This window comes from Rhyacophila brunnea, unplaced genomic scaffold (genome assembly GCF_057557595.1).
Source record: "Rhyacophila brunnea isolate RB1 unplaced genomic scaffold, BYU_Rbru_1.0 scaffold_3, whole genome shotgun sequence".
NCBI classification, from domain to species: domain Eukaryota; kingdom Metazoa; phylum Arthropoda; class Insecta; order Trichoptera; family Rhyacophilidae; genus Rhyacophila; species Rhyacophila brunnea.
This window is the reverse complement of record NW_028232965.1, coordinates 48,424,477-48,444,567: the sequence shown is the minus strand read 5'-3', so window position 1 is coordinate 48,444,567 and position 20,091 is coordinate 48,424,477. Positions and strand designations below refer to the sequence as shown.

General features: G+C 31.5%; 1 protein-coding gene across 1 annotated transcript; it reads right to left on the bottom strand.

Annotated features, from left to right (window-relative positions):
* Window positions 1–4,995: 4,995 nt before the first annotated feature.
* On the bottom strand, window positions 4,996–10,487 carry crok (crooked). The gene is made up of 3 exons (XM_085952714.1): window positions 10,294–10,487; window positions 9,733–9,894; window positions 4,996–6,648 (listed from the first exon to the last, which is right to left on the bottom strand). Exons 1-3 carry the CDS (start codon window positions 10,352–10,354, stop codon window positions 6,410–6,412), a joined length of 462 nt encoding a protein of 153 aa, XP_085808840.1. The 5' UTR covers window positions 10,355–10,487; the 3' UTR covers window positions 4,996–6,409.
* Between the last annotated feature and the right edge of the window lie 9,604 nt (window positions 10,488–20,091).

Genomic DNA, 20,091 nt, shown 5'->3' with positions numbered 1-20,091 from the left:
AATCAACAAAATAAATTGACTGTAAGAAACGAAGACGACATCTAATAATAAAATAATGACAAATAATAAAAATGTTGAAAGGATAATGTCATTTAACGTAGAAAACTATTTCGTCAAACAATATTAAATAATATTCTTGAACAAGAAATTTTCTTGTTTGTGTCGTAATAGATCTGTATAATCACGATTGATAATGGCGCTACAGTTCGGTGTGCATTTACGATTCTTCCAATATTGCTTTCAACCATTTCCTATGAAATACCATTAAGATGTAGGTACCAAGAGTTTGAAGATCCATTTGAACTCTGTCCAGCCACCAAAGTCGTAGTCCCCTGGCTTGGTTTATCTGTGTCTCACTCAGCGGAGTCATTGGATCATTATAAAATTCACAATATCTAGCTTATTGCAGATACTGATCATTTTCTGATTAAACTAGTGCCGCCATAAATTACTCAAAAGAATCATTCTGAATAAGCGCTCAAACACCATCAGTTTCTGAAAATTTAAGGAACACATGGTCCATGTCTCATCACCGTATCTTTGTGTAAACAGTGGGATGCACTGGCAGACGACAGTGATTCTTGGAGGTGCCATATGCTCCAGTTAAGGGGCGGACACGGCCGAAGAAGATATCTTTGTCTTTCTGGATAATCATTTTAATTTATTAGATGGCAGAAGCATCTATTAATGACGATTACTCTGCGTTTGATTTAATTATTGACATTTCTTTATAAACCTAGGTTTGGATCTTTTCTTTTTCTAAGGCGCAACCCCTTCTCTACTAAGCAGGATGCAGTGGCAAAATTCAAAGGAGAAATAATTTCGAATCGCTCTGTGCACGCAGTCGGCGGGGTTGACGTGCGGTAAAGGAATTTTACAAAAATTCATTCACCTCTTTAGGACAGCGACCATCAATTGTATTTTTAAAATGTTCTCAAATTGAACTAGTGGTGATGACGATTTTTATAGATTAATAATTTACTTGTTTTGAGATGTTTGCAATAATTATAATTTGCAGACTTCAGCCCGATCGCATGATATCACTAATCACAGTTCATTAAATTTTAAGTGATGCATAATATTATTAGGATGTCACAATTTGTACTCCATTGGCATTTCAGTATAGACTATAGATCAGTGGTGCACAAGCTTTTAGGAAGAAGGGCCAATTTATTCATTTTCTGATTTTTCATGGGCCGCAAAGGGTAAAAGTGTTGAAAAATAATGATAGAATATTATACTAGATGAGATATACATTTTGTTTTATTTTTAATTTAATATTTACATAATTTTATCAGCAACTTCAATCACTCTCCACTCCGCATTACGTGCATATTTGCACGAAGAAAATTAGTTCAGACACGATTAATTTGTTACAAAACAATAAAAGTAAAAAAAGAACTTCATACGTGCACTATACATACATATCGCACCGTGAGTGTAAAGCCAAGGCATCTGCAAAAGACATATTTTGGATATATTACGGTTTGAAGTCTCCGTTTTGTTAGGAGAAATAGTTTCTAAAAAAAACCATAATATTTGGTTTATATCTACATTATATTGCATGTCCTTTCAGTTACTTCACTTTTACATTATCAAGTTCACGACTTTTGCATTTAATCTCAAAATTGAAAAATTTGCAGATGCCTTGGTTTTACACTCACGGTGCGATATGTACACAAACAATTATTCATAATCGACCTGTATTTTTCTGTTAATACAAGCGATTTTTTAATAACGTCTTGCACTGACGAAATTCCTGGAGAACTAACGCTAAACGCGTTTTGAAAATAATAATCTAAAAATAGACTGCACCTGCACCACAGATGGTGTGACTCATTGTAAAAAGAAGAATTTCCGTCGCAAATCTATACCCATGAAAATATAATCATATTAAATAATACAAAATAGCATTAAGTTTTCTATCAGTGAAGATTCAGATTATATACCGTTGCTACTGCATAATTTGTTCGTATATCGAACACAGATTTTTATCATATTCAATGAAAAATTTGGTGATGAAATAATTGTTATTTTGGGCCGCGTTTGTGTACCACTGCTATATATGCACCAGATGGCTACTAGGATACTAGGATTCACTAGAATTAAAAAACACATTTCAAATATATAAAAAAATCTTTATTTACTTTGTAAAAATAAAGGTGCACACATTCACATTATTTAAAAATATTCTCAATTCATGACTTGAGAATAGTAATGTATCGCTATAAAATTGTTGTAGCATTTTGTTACTTTTTACAAACAATTCAATATTTCTTCATACCGCAGAATCTGGTCATATTATGATGAATGTTATATTTTAATGACAGTGCGTATTACTATTTATTTCTAAGGCACACTAATTGTTTACAAATAAACAAGACAATGGAGATTGAAGAAAATAAAAACTCCATAAATAAAAATGTCAAACAAATAATGCATGGAAATTAAAAAAATATCTGAGGATTATAAGTTGTGGACGGATAATGAATTAAATAATCTGTGTAGAACGCAGAGTATCAGAAGATTGGAAATGTAAAATATTATATTCAAACACAAATATACAGAAAAATCATTTTTAAATATCAAAACAACACAATCGTAATAAGATAAAATGACAACTATTCTATGTTACTTAGAAAATTTTTGAAAATACAGCAAGCTTTAATAGATTGTTTACAATGATATACATAATTAGAATATAAATTATGTATTTTCAAGGCACCTATGTATATTATGTAGTAGGAAAAGAGATCAGTAAAATTATCTTATTAAAATTTGAATGAATATTGAACGCAGAACATTTCAAGATTTTTTTTAAAACTGACAGAATAAATTTACTAATTGCTAGATAGAAAATATCTTGAAAAAACACAATTCGAATCAAAATTTTAAGCTTACATACATCAAATTGATTTGAATTATCTTTAATTCATTATCAAAATATTAACATTAATCTACTACCTATCAATGATTGAGCGCTAGCTTTCACTTGATATGTATTCGTTTTGAATAAGTAATAAAAAAAATATTTGTACTACATAAATATTTATGTTCCAGAAGCAAATGAAAAAAACACAAACAAATAATATGTAGGTAGATACCACCCATAAAAATAATTGTGATTTAAATAAAATACTTCAGTCTAATGTCACCTATAAGAGTGATAATGATTTCGTTTGTACAGCAGAACCTTGATTATCTGGATTTATCATTATCCAGATTTTCTTCATCCTCAATAATTAGTCCGGATAATCAAGGTACTACTACAGTTATATTGTATAGTTATGGAATGTAGTTAGTTTCACTTGATAAAAATATAAAAGACGGTATTTATTTGAATAGAATAATCATAATAAGAATCTCAGTAATAGAGATTATTTTAAAAGAATCATTAAAGAAAAACTGACCACATTGTTAGTTTCTACAGAATTCAGTTAGTTTCTCAGTGCAAATTTATTTTAATAATCTAAATGAGATTGCCTAATTAAAAAGGGATTTATAAAATATATATCTTTTTTAAATTTAATGAAATATTAATATCCATATTAACTTTTACATGTTGACAAGTCAAAACCTTCATTTCATGCTAGAAAAAAAATTGAAGGTCATCCGATATAATAATATAGAAAATGCACATAAAGAAAGCGCAAAGAAATCAGCACTATGCCTGATTTTAGAGGACATATCAAACTTCAAAATGCAATTACTCCATAACATAATTTCGAAAATTACTAACTTTTGACAGTAACCCCTCGACAGGGAAACTGATAAAACTTCATGTTTAGAACAAGTATTTGTCCCCTCTTACTTTTACTTTGCGATACTTTTTGTATAAGTTAAAATTAAGTCACTGTCTTTCTTTACTTATAATTTTGTAGGACGTATAATTTGTTCACACATTGTTTCAAATAAATATTTACTTAGTACAGTGGCTACTATGTGATGACGCAGAAGAGGTTACTGTCACATATCATCGCCTTCCATTGTGGCCATGAAGTTTGAACGGCTGCATTAAAAGTGCAGTTAAAAAGTAAATGATTTTCCACTTGTCAATATATTCAAGACATACATGGATAAAAAAGACAAACTAATTCAAATCAATATGGACGGTATCATAGGAATGGCACTCAAAAAAAAAAGAAACTTATAATATTATAAAATACTCCTTTGGACGGATATTTTTAGGATCATACATTATGGACCACTATAATAATATTATCTAAACAACATATTACTACATTATTTATAAAATACATAGAATACTGTATATTTCCTGTACATATAAGTTCTTTTTATAAGGCATCATGATTTTTAGATTTAGTAATACAGTGGCGAAGGGTGGAGGTAGGCCGTGGAGATCTGACATAGTGTACACTAAACTTTGTCAGTCATACTTATTAGTTATTCAATTAAGAATACAAATTGCAGATAGAACCTATTGGTTAGTTTTTAAGATTCAATTAAACCTTGCCTAAACTAAACCATAATAGTTGAGGTACACTGTGGAGATCCGACAAAAATAATGTGCAGTCATGCTTATTTAATTTTATTAAACTAAGAATACATATTGCAGATGGTTTTTAAAATTCGATTAAACTCTGCCTAAACCAAACCATATTAGATAGAAAATATTTTTCTATCTATAAAATCAATTTGTATTCTAGTTAAATGAAAACAAATAAGTATGACTGATAAAGTTTAGTAGTACGCACTCGCACTGTTTATATTGGATCTCCACAGCCTACATTCACCCTTCGCCAAAGCAGTAATATTATCACATAACGGATGGAATAATGTCATCGGAAAAGACCCTAAACATAATACTAAAAAAAAAATTACGACAAAGTTCATGGAAGAATTTCTTTACCCGTACATACATCTAATTTCAAGTTACATTTGGATATTTGTTAATATCAACTAATAAATATTTCAATAAAAATATCTGAGGTCTTCAGTCAATATATCAAAACTGCAGAATCGATTCCTATTTTTCATTAGAAGGTATTGAACTTGTGACATCTCCCTATAAAGTTATAAAAAAAATGCAATGATATGTATCATAAAACTAACCATCATTATTTTAATAGTTGAATTGTCCAAACGAAAGAGCTTATAAAACTGTATACCTATCTCAAAATTATTAACTCATCACTTATCACAATTTGACTAAAGACCACAGATATAAATGATGCAAAATGGTGAAGGTAATATACTTTAAACAATTCATGTTACATACTATATTAGTGTATAAAATAATCAAAAATATTTGTGCAAGGACGCAATTGTTTTAAGTATCCACTTAATGCGGGTTAAGTATTCAAAATTTATAAGTGTTTATAATTGAGGTGCCGATGGTTAAACTAATACAAGTGCACCGGTAACCGAGTTGAGTAAATTTACTTCAAAATTAAATATATGATTGTACCCAAATGATCATTTATTATTAATTCATGAAAAAATATTGAAACTATTAATGGTTATTATAAAAAGCACATGTACATCATAAATCGTACAGTTATTGAATTTAGAACTAAGCTCATCACAGTATAAAAAGTATCGAACTATTTGTCTAATGTTAGCATGTGGCGCCCTCACTCAGGGGACAACTTATACTGGTGGATCTATAACTAAATTTTTAAATTATGTCACTTGTACTCATTTAATCCTCAGTACCTCAATTGTTTGTTTAAATGTAACATTCTATTATTTTTAAGAATTGACTATGTATGTATGAAAGGTTTAACTATTTCAGATGAGGTAATTCATATTAGGCTGTCTTCTCCTATATATCAACATACAAAACAATATTGAACAGAAACGTAGCTCATGTAAGCGCTTTTTTCGCGCACATCGCAAATCCCATAGAAAACTGTTATAATAAAACAAATCAATTTTACAGATGATTTCAGAATAATCAAGTAAAAATAATAATCTTTCACGGGTGAAAACCGTGTTAAAGTTAGTTCACCTCGACACGAGTCTCTATTTAATGGGAACACTGACCTTCAAATCTCCGACGAAAAGTGTCCATTCCGTTAAAAAGTGTATCATAACAAAAAATATAATTATATTTATTTGTAAGCATAATCTCATTAAATAACCATATTTAGAATAATACGTGTATTTCACAATAGCCATGTCTTTAATGAGTAAATATATTTAAGCTTTTGCGACAGATGACTGCCCTGATACATATATTTTTTTTAAAACTGACAGTTTTCCTTTTTTCTCTCCCATTTCACTTATCTATGAGATGTGCGACATATTTTAGACAGACAATAGTATTTACAAAAAACAATTTCAAATAATGACTCACAAAGAAGACAGCTTTGGATGTCTATCAACCCCATACGATGTACAAAAAAACTCAGACTTTTTGATTGTAAAGATAATGTGCGGTACGATTTCAAAGAATACGCCGTATGGCAGAAAATACAGCTGTTAAAAGAGAACCGAATATGACGAGGGAGAAGGTGGATGAATTCGCAGAGGGGGCGGCATTGCATCCGTCTTTGCTGTTACACGTGCAGTATTCCATGAAGATGTTGTAAGTGCCCGTCCTCATGAGACAGAACCGCTCATCACCGGCCAGGCCAGGCTCTCCCATGTATGCACAACTACGGAAATATCTCCACTCTCCTCTCACTGTAATCAAGATGAAAGGAAACATTAACTTTTAAATTGATTCAAACAAAACCGTAAATACATATAGGTGCCTCAGTGACGTGCAGTCCATAGTGTGGATGCTTCCTTAGAATTAATCGATAATTTATGACATACTAAGCCCAGTCGCACATTGAAAATTTTCTCTACTGGGATATAGTCATAATCAAAACCGGGTACAATGTTGCAACTGTCTTCCGTGCGCATAAACATGGACATGCTGGAACAGTGACATCATGTGGCTTGTCGAACTGAATGAAAAAGCAGTTTCTGCAAATTGTGCTGATGTGATAATTTGTCGAGTGAAATTTGTTGCTCGCGACCCCGGTATGTTTTTCAAACAAAAATGTCGCATTCGACCTGTCTGTAAAGGTACATCATTAAGTTATGTGTTTTGTGAATACCAACAACATCACATTGACATATTCGACATGTTGAAGTCAAGATGGGTTTAGATGTGCGACCTGAATTATGTAGGTATCTGTCGTGCAAATATATGGTAAATTTTATTTCTTTTAAATGTTCTATACCATTAAGGCTATACTTCAGCTGGGGCACGGTCTAAAACGATCGTGACTGCGCGACGCGAAGATTGTGCAAACGACGCGTGCAGAACAAAACATAATTTGTCATAAAAATTCAACATGCGTCCATTTAGTGTTATGTTTATTGTTCTATTTGTAATAATAATATATTCATTGACATGTTTTCTTTTTCGAGTAAATGGGTAACGTTTTTTAGTCATCTTTACAGGATTTAAGAATTAATTTCCCCGACGCCATGATAAAACAAATTGACGTGTTCACAGCTCGATTTTCGCTCCCCGATTGGCAGCCAGTCCGAAATTTCATCGCACCTATAGTTAAAAATTATTTGCCGTTTCTCGGCCGTGCTCTTAATATTTTTAGAATATAGGAATAGTGCCACTCTGCAATAACTAGTTCTTATTATATTATATTTATTAATTGAACTGGTGTTTATTTACGTGGTAGAACTCCATTACAATGGTTTTGATACAAAGTTATTTTTGTTAATTCTGCGTTAATTGTGTCATTTACGTTGACAACTGTTTCAGATTATTAACTTATCTTTGGAATGGTTATAGTCACATATTACAGTTATAGTCGACTGTTGCGAAGATGAGTTTATAGCCAGAAACAGCTGTCAACGTAAATGACTCAATTAAAGTAGAATTAACAGGCATAACTTTGTTTCAAAACCATTAGTCCATATTACATCAGCCGTCCACCAAGATTCATTTAGTTACGAAATACTCAACAGATATTATAATATTAGGTAATTTTATAGTACTCTATATTATCGTCATTGTGGTCAAGGTGTTTTGAGACCAAAAACCAAACCAAAACATACTGAAAAACAACTCAAAACCCAACTTACTTATGTTTGAGTTACAGTAGGTTGTGTTAGGTTTTTGGTCTCAAAAGACTATAATCATAAAAATGACACGGAGTACTATAAAATTACCTAATATTATGATGAAGCAAATAATAACAGCATCCCCTCAGGTAAGTCACCGCACACCACTGACTGATAAACTTCTTCTTTCTGTGTCATATCTATTATAGGTACTCTATAGATTGTTTCTGGGTATGCTCTGTATCTATAGCATGTATGAACCACACGCCACAGCTACCCTAGGGACTATGACTACTCAGCATATTGGATAAAGTAGTCATCCAAGACTATTATACTGTTTACTTCATCGAGAAAGCATACGGTGGCTCTAATGTACATGAGCTTATCCGTTACCCTACGGCAAAATATATAAAAAAAAAATTAGGTACAATGTATACAATTGGCCATTTTGATATATCAGTATAGAACTGTAATTTAATTGAGTTAACATTGAAATAAAATGTAACCTTTGACACGAAGATACCTGTACTCGTCCTCCACGTAAAAACGCTCTAAAGGGATGAAAATTATGAACATTATACATAAAAATATAACGGGTACAAGTCGGTTATGGGGAAGCCAGCGGCAGACACATTTTGAAAATAGCTGATATACTGGATTATTTGTTAGGTTGGGTTAGTTTCGGTTAGGTTAGATTTTCATTCTTGAATTCATGAATTTTGCTAAAATCGGCTATGACAATTAGCGCGGTTCCTGCCTGGATTCCCCATAACCGACTTGTACTAAATAATGTTATAATAATATTTATACAAATTCTAGCCATGTCATTCAAATATAAATTTGCCTTAAGCACCCCCAAACAACTATTTCATAATATTGTGTTATTATTTCAGATATTATGAAGAGAATTGAAAATAAATATTACTTATTTAATAAATAAATAAGGATGAGTAAAAATGGCCAACATACTTATTGCTACGTAGTTGTCAATGGTCCTGTCAAAAAGTGGAGATTGATATTTTTGTTGGGCAGAGTGACAGAATTGACGGGTAAGCACTAGTACATGAGAGCCCATATGGTTATTAGGTTGGTAAATGTGCCGCAGTTGCCGTCAACCAAGCCAAACCTACCACAAACTAATATTACCTAATTTAATCTTAGTTTGTGATAATGATGCATCAAAATGTATGAAAATGTCAAATTTTAAATTAACAATTATTGGATCAAAAAGGTTATTAGCCGACAGAAAAAGGTATTTATTATAATTGTCTACATGGAATAAACTGTTTTCGTAAAAAAAATATGGTAAATGTGCCGCAGCGTGGACATGAGATTTTACAACTTTCTTTTTAGACCAAACCAAACCTAACCTAATCTGACCTACCCCAACCTAATATTACCTCATATAATCTTAGTTTGCGATGGTGTATCAAAATGTATGAAAATTTCAAATTTTCAATTAAGGATTAGGTATTGGATCGAAAAGCCGATGCACCGACAGAAAAAGGTATGTATTATAATTGTCTCCATGGAATAAACTGTTTTCGTAAATATATATAAAAGCTCGTGTCCACCTTTGCAGCACAATTACCAAAAATATTATAAAAGCTCATGACGGCATCTGCGGCACAATTACCATTAGGTTTTGTAGGCAAAAAGGACAGAATTACTTTTCACACATTTTCTTACCTTTCTGTCGAATTTTTCTGCACATTGACGACTTCACGCCAGGCAGATGAAATAGTTCGTCTTCTTTGGAGCAGTCTGTTATGGGCACAGATCTGTTGTCAAAGGGATCTGAGCATTTAGGGTCTGAATCCGATCGGCACACCCAACATTTTATACTGTCACCTAAGAATTGAATGAATTTATTTATATAGGTAAAATAACAACTAAGTGTGAAGACAATACAAATTACCACAATTCGTAATAATCAATATTACACGGACTATCTAACAAGGCTATGGTAGTATTAATTGTTTTTATTATAATAGAAAAACCAAAATGATCATCGAAAGTTTTTGAAACTGTCAAAAGTTTGTCACACACGTTAACGCCGTGAATAATCGTATGATTCATGATTACAACTAAAATGTTAACTAATTACATATTAAAAGCAAGTAAAATTAAACTAAAAATGATAATGCAATGAATCGCCTAATTTCTTATGTAGTAAACAGTTCTTGATAAAATTTAATACACAATAAATGGGCGTGAACGGTTTGTATTAACCTTAAATTAAATACTCACTTTGGTGTACAGTAATAGCTACTAGTAAGCCTAACAATACAATTGAAAACCTATTCAACATGTTGGAGAATTTTCGTTAAATAATGTCGAGTATTAGTTAAAAAAGTGGAAATTAGCAACTTTGATCATACTCCAATTTCGACAGTGGTGTAAATTTGTAAAACTGTAAACAAGTTCTTCAACAATGTTGCTATTTAATAATATTTTTGGTTATTTAAACTAGTGTTGCCATTTTCGAAAAATTACACTAGCTACGCGAAACAAAAATACAGAGAGGTTGAAAGAATTTTAGAGGCAGTATTGTGACGTATGGATAAGATAAAATAATTGGAAATGAGGATTATGCACAATACACTTAATAATATTAGTGAATATTATTTGCATAGGTACCTACTATGTTAATTAAATGTATTCAAAATCTTTTGGGGACAACGTCCTACCCTATGCTTCAAATACACTCTATGACGATCGGTCATATATATGTCGAAAAACCCGTTTCTTTTGTTGGCGTCCTAGTGTGTCACAGGGTGTCACAGAGTGTAAATACGATGTCATAGCTGTCATACAATAAGTATGTATAAATGTTGGAATGGCATAGATTTGACCATAGACACTAAAACGCTCTTAGCATATATGTGCCCGATCGTCATATAGTCTATTTGAACCTTTATGTACATTATCTATGGTCCTACCCATAGACTAAAATAATTTTCACTTCTCACCAGTTTTTAGCACTAATTTGAAAATGTACTTACCTTAATAATAATACCAAAGAGATGCACTTGACTATTATTTATAAGTAATAGTAATTACAATTAGCAATGAAGAGAATAAATTCATAAATCAATATCTTTAAAACGCACAAGTTAATAAGCACCCAGTTTAAATAGATAGTACATGATAATAAATTAAACTGATTTCAAGAAAACATTTTTTTTGAAAATTGATGTTTTTAATATAAAATACATTATGGCGATGACCTATTCAAACAGTGACGAAATATTGGCATCTCAAAATGTACGTTCGGCGCTGTCACTAATAAATTATTCGTAATAAACAATTTGGATGCTAACAGCTACCTCGCAGCAAGCAGTATTGATAGGCCAACCTAGCAAACAGCAATAAATAGCCTTCACTAACTTCAATGTTTTCGTTATGGAAAACAATATTTTGGTACCTATCTTTTATTCAAAATTTTTGACCAAAAGTATCTTTTTCAACATAGGTAGGTACCTAACACACAAAAATCATGATATTGGATTGTTCGATACATATTATTAAAAGTTAAACAAACATAAAATAATTATTATTTTCATCACAATAAGATGAGATGTTGCATTCAGTCTTGTATAAGTTTGATGTCTTTACAAACACATATATTGTTCTGTATCGGACCCATTGCCCCCACATGGGGCGTGGTGGGTCGACCAGGTAAGTGAGATAAACACATAACACAAATTTGCTCTAATACTAAAAATGTCGCCTGCGAGCTATTTCACTTTACGAATATTAACATTTAAACATATTATGTATAATATGGTTGTGCGATGCAATCTTTGGTTATTGGGTGTCGATTCTCAACAACTTCACAATCCCAGTAAAAGTATGTTATTTATTTTAGTTAAAAAAAATCGCTAAAAATACACTCATTACCCTTAATTTTACCTCGAACACCATTTGAAAAACGCTACTTGTAAGCGTCACACTGCCTTCTCGTAGAAATACTACGTAGGCGGGCCCGCTTCAGAATGTGAGGGTCATGATTAGAGCAATAATTAGTAAGTTTAATACAACAGTGGTCCTATCAAAATAGTAATATCATTTAGTTCTCTTTACCAGTTACCACTATAAATTTATAAAATCTTTTTTTTAATCTGCGAGGAATAAATAGGTGTATACCTACGTCCTACATCACAAGTGGACGATTTTATCGAAATACACTCATTCTACATCAATGTCGTAGCTATCTCGTCGCAAGTATTTGGGCACAGCCAAAACAGGGGCGCCAAATCTCAGGCCGATAGATCTCAATCAATTTTATATCTTATATGGTTCACAAAAAAAAATGTCAGCACGGAAATCCGAAAAAAAAATGGAAGGAAAGCTAAAAAAATATTGCCCAATATTTCTGGTCACGCCGCTTTCCGACGCCGTACGCCTGAAACTGTATCAGCTTTATTATCGAGGATGTTCACATTTGACCTGGATAATGCCTGACCTGGTGTCAAATTTGACCTGGTGATGCTCTATAGTAGCGTTTTTCAAATGGTGTTCGAGGTAAAATTAAAGGTACCTATGCAGTGTATCAACAAACATTAACAAAAAAATGCAATTACACAACCACATATATCAAAATGTTAATATGCTCGAAGGAAAGTAGCGCCGCAGGCGATTTTTTTTTACGATTAGAGGAAATTTGTGATATGCGTTATTTCAATTAACTGGTCGATCCCCCAGGTTAAAGTCCTGTCAGCCCCCCCTTTGTGGGGGCCACTGTGATTTCCAAAGTTCAGTCCAATTTTCGTCTGACAAATCGTCTCGATTCCTTTTCTTATGAGTCTATGGCCGAATGTCTTCTTCCACTGAGTCACCACCGATCAATGTATTTTGAATGATCGAAAAGTGTCAAATGTGGTCCGACGAGTTTGATGACCAAAAGTGCCGAAACTGTTTTGGTCTTAAACGAAGCTCTTATCTTGGGGTAATAATTAGATTCATTTGCGAAAATTCGCAATCTAAAATTTGTGTTGTATTTTATCTGTCTTCGATAATAGACAATTGGATGATTCGACTTGCAATGTAGATACTACTGATTCACACAATGATAAAAATTAATATTATGCGTTAGTCATTTTTATTTCGCTGCAAAACGCCGTTTAAACAATCCTATTCAATTATCCGAATTAATTGAACCATACATTATTTTATTACAGTTCAGCGTCTTTATTAAAGGATGTTCATTGTTATAAAAGGTTACATTAAAGCTTCTTCATTCATTTAATTGCCCATTATGGATATCTTTAACGCTGTTTCTCAAAGTTTTCTAAAAAAAAAACATGTTGACGTGCACCCATTTGTTTTTATTGTAGAGTCTTGAGTAGGGTCTTCAAAACAGTGTCAATACTTTGATACCTACTTTTAGTTTGATATTATGATACTGGTATCAATGCTTTCTTTCGATAATGACACTTTGCATTTTTGAATGAGTTCCACTATTCTAACTCACATTTTGAAATATTTTACAGAAGTGTTCTTTGTAACCAAAGTAAGTGACCGAAAGTGTAAGTAAGTGACCAAATCCATGTGCAGTGCTGCATGCATCGACGCCGAAACTCCTCTTCGGGTTTCTGGTCTGCCCGTCGAGCTGGTGTCCAGATTTAAATACTTGGGTGCCACGGTTGCCGATGATGGTGGTATTTCTAGTGAGCTTGGAATCCGCATGGGTGTGGCGGACTCTGCGTTCAACCAACTTGGAGTCGCATGGAGGTCAAAACTGTATTCTGTGAGGACCAAATGTCGTTTGTTTAACGCGTGCGTGCTACCTGTGCTCCTGTATGGCTGTGAGACATGGCATCTTACTAAGCTTCAAGAGTCTCGGCTTTTGAGCTTTGAGAATCGATGTCTCCGCCGAATCTTGGGAGTACATTGGTACGACCGCGTTACAAACACACGAGTTCGTGAGCAGACACAACAGCCTTCGGTGATTGAAGTTATCACGAAGAGAAGATTTACGTGGCTGGGACATATATTCCGGATGCCGCCAAAGAGTGCGGCACTTCGTACCCTTGTGGCACAGCCTCAAGGGTTCCGTCGCCGTGGCCGGCCCTCCCTCACCCTGCAGCGATGCTACAAAAGCGACCTACGTGCTGCAGGTCTGACATGGCGGGAGGCGCAGGAGTTGGCGATGGACCGAGGGAAGTGGCGTCAACTTGTGCTTGCCCTATGCCCCAACGTTGGGACGTGACAGGGTGAAAGAAGAAGAAGAAGAAGTTCTTTGAATCATCATAATATTTAAGTTATTTATTGTTTATATATACTACACATTTATGCATCATTATTTTCATCAATATTCCTACTAAAATATAATGTATATAGATAATAATTAATTGAAGTAAGTGGAGGCCCATATGCAGTGACGTCCCATGGGGGTAGGCAGATTGAGCGTCGTTTGGGGGCAGCAGATACTCGAAGGGCGGCAAATCGAGGAGAATCATTTAGTGTACTTATATAGAAACGACTAAAATTATTTTGTTTACGTGTTGTACAATAATAGCATAGTACAAATGGTGTGAAAATAATTAATCTGTGTATTGCTAAATGGTACAAACCAAATGTGTCAGAAATATCAAGTAAATAAAACCTCAGCTCTGTTGTTTTGGGTATATGTCTAACTTATATTATGCTTATTTGCTTTTTCTATCTAAATTTAATTTTGCATGTTTTAGTGGTAAGTAGGTACTTATATATTATGTTAGTATTGTATCCATTCAACACATTTCTTAGATATTGGAGTCATGAAAGGGTGATAAAAAATTCTGTATGAAAAATGGGGCAGCATTTGGCGCTGCCTAGGGGCGGCATTTTGTCTAGGGACGTCATTGCCCATATGATCTTCTTAGGATCGGATATGGTAAAAAAAAAACTATAATCGAATGATTACTTACTTATTTCATTTTGTATAAGTATTATATAATTCTACAAGTGTAATCTTTATTTTTTTTTTTAATCTTTCTCAGTCATATTTGTATCTTAAACATTATATTCATCATAATAATGTAATTCAAGATGCATACGCCATTAATCAATAAATAAATAAGTAATACCTAGGTACCTACTGCACGTGACGAGCTTTGAGAAGCACTGCTCAGGTTTACAATGTTATTATAAACAAACGTTCTCAACAATATCTGTGAGTTCGTTTTACATATATATGCCTATAAGCTATGCTATAACACATAGTTATATTATAGTAATAATTATCTAACTATACTATAAAGACATTCTAAGAAATTGGGTGCACCGGTTGTTTGCTCTTACAATGTATAGATCGGAACTGCTCTTGTGAAATATTTGAGATGATTATAGCTGCAACGGTGGTCACCCAATTCATCCAAATCGTTATCGACGTATTACACTTACGTGAGAGAGAGTGTAGTTGGACGTTATTTAATATATTTTTTAAATATAGTGTATTTTACTCACTGTTCTCAGTGTATTATGTAGTACTTTATACCTTGTTAAAATATCATATTGTGAATGTTTAATCTGATAATTTATATGTGTTGTCCGTAATGTGTTAAAATGAATAAATACAATTTAAAGTTTTAGTCTCTTGGGTAACATTCCGTATTATATGTAATTAGCATTGACAGGCAAGATTAAAAAAAAAAGAGATTTACTTAGCCATTATAAAATCATAGGAATGGGACATTTTATGATTAATAGAGAAACAAATTTAGGTTTGTTAGTGATGGGGAGTAAATGAATAATGGGTATATTATGTTACTATTTTTATTTATTGTTTACATATTTTTACACAATGTCATGATACTGAACACGTCTATTAATCGTCATGAAATACACATTTTTTGAGGTAGGTATATCTAAAATAATAATGATGAACTCTCCTTTGGAATTAAAAGCATATTTCAATGTATATAGCTACAAAATAATATCATGTGGCAAGCTGTTTAAAAATATATGCCAATAAGACATCTCAAAATGATTCTGTTAATATTGATATTATTATTGTAGGTGGCGAATTAATTAAACAAAAATCAATTAAATTAACGTGACGGAAATTCATAGTACCTAGTCGTCATTAATATAAAAAAAATGTTGGTAAATCAATACAGAAATGCAAATCAGTAAGCCATAATTTATCATGAAATTGTTCATTAATTATGTGGGTTTAAGTATTTCAAAATAGTTATCAAAACTCAATTTACAATTTTTATTTAGATGTTATTAAATTATTGATAAAATGTTTCTTTCTTGGCTTTCTTCGCAGCTGTTGTAATTGTTACATTATATCACGAGATGTGTATGTTTCCGAATTATCCATAGTAAAAATTAAGGTCTAAAATATTAGAGGAAATTATCTTAATTAACTTATTGGACGGAATTCTGACAAGTGTCACTGACGACTAATGCTGCTCCAAGAAACATGAGTGCGCAAATATTGCCATATATAAAAAGACAACCTAGTGATCAGTCTGACGACAGAATCTTACACCAGATGAAGTCAAAAACAAAGATAATAGGCAGATTATATCGATGAGATGAGAATATAACATTGTCTCTGAAAGATTTTATTTGCTATACTTTCAATCCGTTTAACAATTGATAAAAATTAAGTTATTGTTTTCTTAAAATTTCATGTTTTTCTATTGGAACACTTTGTGCGCACATATGTAAATCTTGGATTATTTAAAGTTAGTGAAACGGAAATATTTTATTAGTTGAGTTTTATAAGAAAGAAAAAATGTGATTATAAAATTAAAAATATACACGTACTTTTGAAGAATTCATTTGTAATAAAATAAGAATGACAGTCAGTTTAACATGTAGAAGTAATTAATTATTAAGGGCGTGTATTTTTGAAGGAAGTATTAATAGACAATTTTGAAAAGTTTTTAAATCCCTAGTGTCAGAATTTTTAATCATTGGTAAGTATTTATTTCGAAGTGTCAGAATAAGGTCGCCAGTTTTAGTGTGGAGAGTTAAATAATGTTTGAGGAAGTAATAATATTAAAAAATCGGTTGTAAAACTAAATAATCATTATTTAAATTACGCGTGTCAGTAGATAAAACATATATCCATTATTATTATGATAATTTGACAAGTAAACAATTTTATATGGGACGCATAGCCATTTAGGGTTACCATCTCGCAAGTAAGGGATATTTGTCTATGCTCGCACGCCAAATTCATGAATATTCGGTACAAATAACCATTATTGTGATTATTAAAAGAGCACCAACTAAGAACTAATCGAAGGTGCACCAAAAGAGCGATAATTATATGAGCACATCACACAGATGACAGAAGATAACCTCAATTCCGATAACTTTAAACCCAAATTATAATAATTTAGTGGTATTTGACGGTTTATAAATATTATGGAAATTAAAAATATACCTATTAAACTATTGTTATCTAATTGAAATAACCTGTTTCATAAATTAATTCTATTGAAACGATTATGAATAATTTGTCTTCAATTGAAATTACGTGCAAAATAACTAATCAGCTTAAAGTTAATTGATAGTTAATGGACTATTTCAACCTATATCTAATATACTTAAATATTTTTAAAGAAAGTAATAATGAAAAAAATACCTCATTTTAAGGTTAAATTTGATTGAAAATGTTATATTGTGAAATATTATTCATTCAACCAAATTTTTCATACATTTTGAATGAGATTAAAATACCTAATATGATTGATCGAACTAATAAATCGATAATCGAATGAGTTTATGTGATATTAGTATTAATTCAAATAAAATAGCTACCTACTTTCTGGTTTGCATGTCGATTATAAAACAATTTATATTAGTTTAAATCTTTTAGATAACGAACCTTTTAATGTCGAGACAATTAAAACATACCTATTACTTATTCCATAGATCAAAATTACGGATATCGATAAATTATACTAAATAATTTTATTTACAAAATAAAAGGAATGTGCATTGATCGACAATGGCTAGGCAGTTTTTGCTGTGGGGAAAATATTGATAAATTTTTATAAAATTTACAATAACCTGGTCACACCGTTCACCGTTGACATGACAAGCCGAGCGACCCTTCAAGTTGCCATGTATTTTTTTTTTTTGAACAACTGAAGTCTGCCTTATGCTTTATTTTTATGTCAAAAATAAACCTATAATAGTCACATCTGGTGTACCTAGCTACCTGTCTTCTTATTTTTTTTAAATGTTAAAAACATTATAATACACACTAGGTATACAACATAATTCTATAATGGAGCATGTCTTTTCAATGGTCATTAGTCCAGTGTAGATACCTAGGTACTGAAAACAGTTTCTAATAAACATTAATAATTGATTACAAACTAATTCTGTTGTATCCAGAGCATAGAACCAACAGTTACAGCTGATGGCTAGAACGAATTTCTTAAGAAACCTGCTCAGAAGATCCACATTGAACTGTGGAGCCATTTTTTTTAGAGACATTCATTATAATAGAAAGAAAAAATACTATTCTAGATTTCTAGTGCTGAGGAAGTCAACTGTCATCTGTCAAGGTACAGCATAACCATAGACGATTATGGTATTAGTCTATGATACAACTAACTCGAAAATTAGTCTATGTTATAACCCTGGTTGGAATGACAGAAAAGAATACTATCCTAGAAAATTTAAAAAAGCGGCCAATTAAATTATTTCTGCCCAAATTTTAATCTATTCTGACACACAAATATTTATACTTGACATTAAACATTTTAATAATTCCCTGTTATTATTTAAATACTTTCTTACATATTATTTGAATACTTACCATTGAGCATTTTTTACTTCCTGCTGATTTTAAATTATTCCCAAAGATTAATAAAAAACTTTTATTAAGATACTTCCTATTTTTGAATATTTATACTTACCGAATAATTAGAAGCCATTATTAAGTAACTAAATAAAAAAATATCTTACAAAATATTTGGATAACAGAGTGTTGTTATTTTTTTCAGATTGGTATGAAACTGTACAAATGTGAGGTAATCACCTATACATACTGCATTAAAATTATTATTACAAATATGGACATTGCTTAAAATACATAATCAATAAAAGGCACTTATTTCAAATGTGTGGTGACAAATCTTAATAATATGTGAATCAACACCATCGATGAAAAATTATGAAATATAGAATATTTGTTTTCGGTGCATTTTTATACAGAAAACTAATAATTTTTCAATATTTTTAAACTGAGAGAATCATTATTGATTCTTCACTTCAATACCAACACTAGGTAACTTGATTTACGTTATTTTTTTGAGAATATTACTGATTCTGATATATTAATTATGCCCTCCGTTACGTATGGGAACTCAACATGATAGCTTCATAAATCTCACTTCCTAAAATCTACAAGATATCTATTAGTTAGTAATTACTGACAAACAACACTTTTGATAAGTTATCTAGTGGTTGATTATTATTTTTTAACAATATACTTAAGCGAATACCATCAAGAAATTAGTAGTTGCAGGATAACACTGTTTTAAGCTTAAATTTAACTGACAATGTTAAAAAATTACTTGCAGTATTGAGGCGACAAATTTTTAACTGTGAAATTATTAAGTAATATTTATTTTAGACTGTGTTTTCAAAAGATTAAAGTGCTTATGCAAAAATTAAACGAATCTTTCTATCACTACGAGATTTTGCATCCATATTGACGATACCAAGTATTATTTTATAATATCAAACCATTAATATATAAATTTTTGTTGTTGGTTGTAGATAAACGGCAGACGATGAGCTAAGCAGGTAGGAGTCTGGAATGTTTTTTTCTTCTTTCTATAAACCTACATACCCAGTATACTGATTTTTACACACTTTAAAGCATAATTCCAAATGCTGAATCGTCATATTATAAAAATATAGGTGAAACATTCGTTAAATATATATTTTTAATTCAATCACTGTAAAACATGTGAATTTACTGAATACAATTTAGTTACATATTATTAAATTTATCGGTTAAATACTTTTAGTTACTATGCACACTAAAATGTGACATTAAATTTAAATAAAGACATTTTTTTT